Source organism: Austrofundulus limnaeus, unplaced genomic scaffold (genome assembly GCF_001266775.1).
Source record: "Austrofundulus limnaeus strain Quisiro unplaced genomic scaffold, Austrofundulus_limnaeus-1.0 Scaffold831, whole genome shotgun sequence".
Taxonomy (NCBI): domain Eukaryota; kingdom Metazoa; phylum Chordata; class Actinopteri; order Cyprinodontiformes; family Rivulidae; genus Austrofundulus; species Austrofundulus limnaeus.
In genome coordinates this window covers 131,910-135,422 of record NW_013953233.1, presented here as the reverse complement: position 1 = coordinate 135,422, position 3,513 = coordinate 131,910, and the positions used below count along the sequence as shown (strand labels likewise).

The 3,513-nt window shown below is 38.2% G+C and overlaps 1 protein-coding gene across 1 annotated transcript in view; it reads left to right on the top strand.

The window, feature by feature from the left end:
• gripap1 (GRIP1 associated protein 1) overlaps positions 1–3,513 on the top strand; it is a gene marked incomplete in the record, with an annotated part of 47,724 nt that extends 44,211 nt beyond the window's left edge. The window contains 2 exon segments of the mRNA XM_014028932.1: positions 479–651; positions 907–3,513. Coding sequence (XP_013884386.1) covers positions 479–651; positions 907–978 — 245 coding nt within the window.

The following is a 3,513-nucleotide window of genomic DNA, read 5'->3' as shown; positions in this document are numbered from 1 at the left end:
TGATGTGAGTCATGTAATGAGTCAGTTGATGTGAGTCAGTTGATGTGAGTCAGTTGATGTGAGTCATGTAATGAGTCAGTTGATGTGAGTCAGTTGATGTGAGTCATGTAATGAGTCAGTTGATGTGAGTCATATGATGTGAGTCATGTAATGAGTCAGTTGATGTGAGTCATGTAATGAGTCAGTTGATGTGAGTCAGTTGATGTGAGTCAGTTGATGTGAGTCATGTAATGAGTCAGTTTATGTGAGTCATTTGATGTGAGTCATTTGATGAGTCATTTGAAGTGAGTCATTTGATGAGTCATTTGATGAGTCATGTAATGAGTCACTTGATGTGAGTCATGTAATGAGTCATTTGAAGTGAGTCATTTGATGAGTCATGTAATGAGTCAGTTGATGTGAGTCAGTTGATGTGAGTCAGTTGATGTGAGTCATTTGATGTGAGTCAGTTGTTACAGGTCATCTTGTGTTTCATCAGATGTGTCTGTCAGCGCGGTCGGAGGTCACGGAGGATCTCAGGGAGACAGAGGAGGTCTCGGTTCTGTCCTCAGAGATCTGGTGAAACCAGGAGACGAGAACCTGAGAGAGATGAACAAGAAGCTGCAGAACATGCTGGAGGAACAGTTGACCAAGAACATGCACCTCCAGAAGGTAACCCCAGGACTGGTCCAGTGTCTAAATGTTCTGATCCAAGGTTTGAACACAGAAATCTGATACTAGTTTGTTGTAGCTTCAGAAACTTAAATATAAATTAAAAAAAATTCAAAGTTACATTTTTCATAAAACATCCTCAGAGGGTGGACATATCAGGTGTTCTGGGTAATGTAGTCCACACACACACACACACACACACACACACACACACACACGGTACAAACTACCGTCCATCTCTCTGTTTCCCTGCAGGACTTGGAGCTTCTTTCCCAGGAATTAGTCCGTCTCAGTAAAGACAGCAGCAGTCTAGCTGGTTCGGGATGAGACTAACACCTGGATTCATTCTGCTCGCTTCCTTCCTCCTCTCACCCCCCCACCCCCCCTGCATTCAGAAGTGCTGTGGGCTCTGACTACTGCCTGCAGCCTGGGCAGCTTTGTGGCTATGACTAAATTCTGAATTTTGTCCATCAGTTTGTGCATGAGGTGAGGTAAGTTTTACAGATGAGGGAGAACCTGAGGAGGAAACAGAACCTCAGTGAAACGGTTGGACTCAATTCATTATTGCTGTTGAATGTACTGTAATTAGACTGCACCATTCATCTCTGAGTCCTGGCTATGATCTGGAAACTCACTTTGTAAGTGACCGTAAATCTTTGTTTTCTGTGTCTTCAAATGAATGTTTGATGGGATCTGTCTACACCCTGGTGCATGGCTCACAACTGACCCTGTAGTTTTCTGTTGGAGGAACTGTTGTGGCCAGACTACTTCCTGAAAGTCATCTGAAACAGAGCCTGGCTGGAATTAAAAACTTTTAACCTGTTGGTCAGTTTTTAACCAATCAGAGAGCTTCTCTGTAAAATGACATCATTCATCAGGTAAAGTTTTAGTCAAGTTAACAGTTTATCAGAGTCAACATCTGTTGCCATGGTTACAGTTTGTTTGTTTCACTAAAACATGGAAACCTGATAAATGATCGATGCAGCAGGTTGTTCTGGTCCTACAGAAGCCTTCACACAGAAACTTTACGTTTCACAAGTCTGACTTGACTGACCTGTTTGTTTGTGTTCGTTTTATCTGGAACAGCTGACAAAACCTTCAGCCTGACCTGTTTCATAAATGACTCGTTAAAACCAGAGAGAGACCTGAAAACACACAAGTACAGAAGCCTGGAGAGGACATTTATGTACATGTCTCAAGGTAATGACTTGTTACCTCTAGTTAATGACTTGTTACCTCAAGTTAATGACTTATCTCAAGTTATTGACTTGTTACCTCAAGTTAATTTATCTTTAGTTAATGACTTGTTACCTCGACTTAATGACTTATCTCAAGTTAATAACTTGTCATCTCAAGGTAATAACTTGTTAGCTCGAGTTAACTTTCGTCTAGATAATGACTTGTTATCTCTAGTTAATGACTTGTTACCTGGAGTTGATGACTTGTTACCTTGAGTTAATGACTTGTTACCTCTAGTTAATGACATGTTACCTAGAGTTAATGACTTGTTACCTAGAGTTAATGACTTGTTATCTCTAGTTCATGACTTGTTACCTCTAGTTAATGACTTCTTATCTCTAGTTAATGACTTGTTACCCAGAGTTAATGACTTAACTCAAGTTAATGACTTGTTACCTGGAGTTAATGACTTGTTATCTCAAGTTAATGACTTACCTCAAGTTAATAACTTGTTACCTCAAGATAATGACTTGTTACCTGGAGTTAATGACTTGATATCTCAAGTTAATGACTTATCTCACGTTATTGACTTGTTACCTCAAGTTAATTTATCTTTAGTTAATGACTTGTTACCTCGACCTAATGACATCTCAAGTTAATGACTTACCTCAAGTTAATAACTTGTTATCTCAAGGTAATAACTTGTTAGCTCGAGTTAACTTTCGTCTAGATAATGACTTGTTATCTCAAGTTAATGACTTGTTATCTCAAGTTAATGACTTGTTATCTCGAATTAATGACTTGTTATCTCGAGTTAATGAAGTTGGTTTTGGGACTGAAGTTCGAGTCATTAAACCAGGATAAAGTTGGCCAATGATTTAAGGCTCAGACTATTTTCTGGATTTAAAGATTTAAAGACTACCTGGCACTTTAAAGACGGTTGTTTTTCTAKATTTTAAACTACAAAATGAAACATGAAATTAGTTTTAAAGTAGAGACTTGTTTACCTTCAGTCTTCTGTGAAAAGTAAACATTTACACCACATTTTGTTCAGTTTCTTTCAGTGCTGGCAGCTGTGTGCAGGGCTCTGTCTATGTTCTGGATTGCGGTGTTTATATCTTGATTTTGTGCAACAGAAAATATTTTATTCTTGTTGTTTTTCAGCCAGGCTGGGTCTAATTCCTGCTTGGTAAAAACATTAACACGTTTCTGATTTCTTTATTAAAACTCTTAAACTTTGGACATTAAGTGAAAACAAACACTTCCTGTTTGCCACCTGGTCCCTGACTACTACCTGGATAAGACCTGCTCTTGGTCATCTTCTGCTGACAAGGTTGGGACTATATCCTGGACTGAACACTTGGAATGGACGTTGTGCTTTAAGTTTTATTTACCTGCTTTGTTTTTGTTTGTTTGTTGCAGAATGTATTTCCTTCATTTTAAATCTTCACAAAAAGAAAAAAAACAGTTATTTTGCAGCTTTAAGCAATCAGAAAAGCTTAAAAAGAACTCTAAACAAAATGTTGAAAGTGTTTATGACATTCAGCTGCTGAGCTCAGATCAGTTTGGTTTGTAAAGTTTAAATCTGTAATATTTACTCTGTGACACAAACGATTTATTTATGTCTGACTTCATCATGACGCTAATTATTCTCTGAAGAAAAATAAACTCCTGTAAAACGTT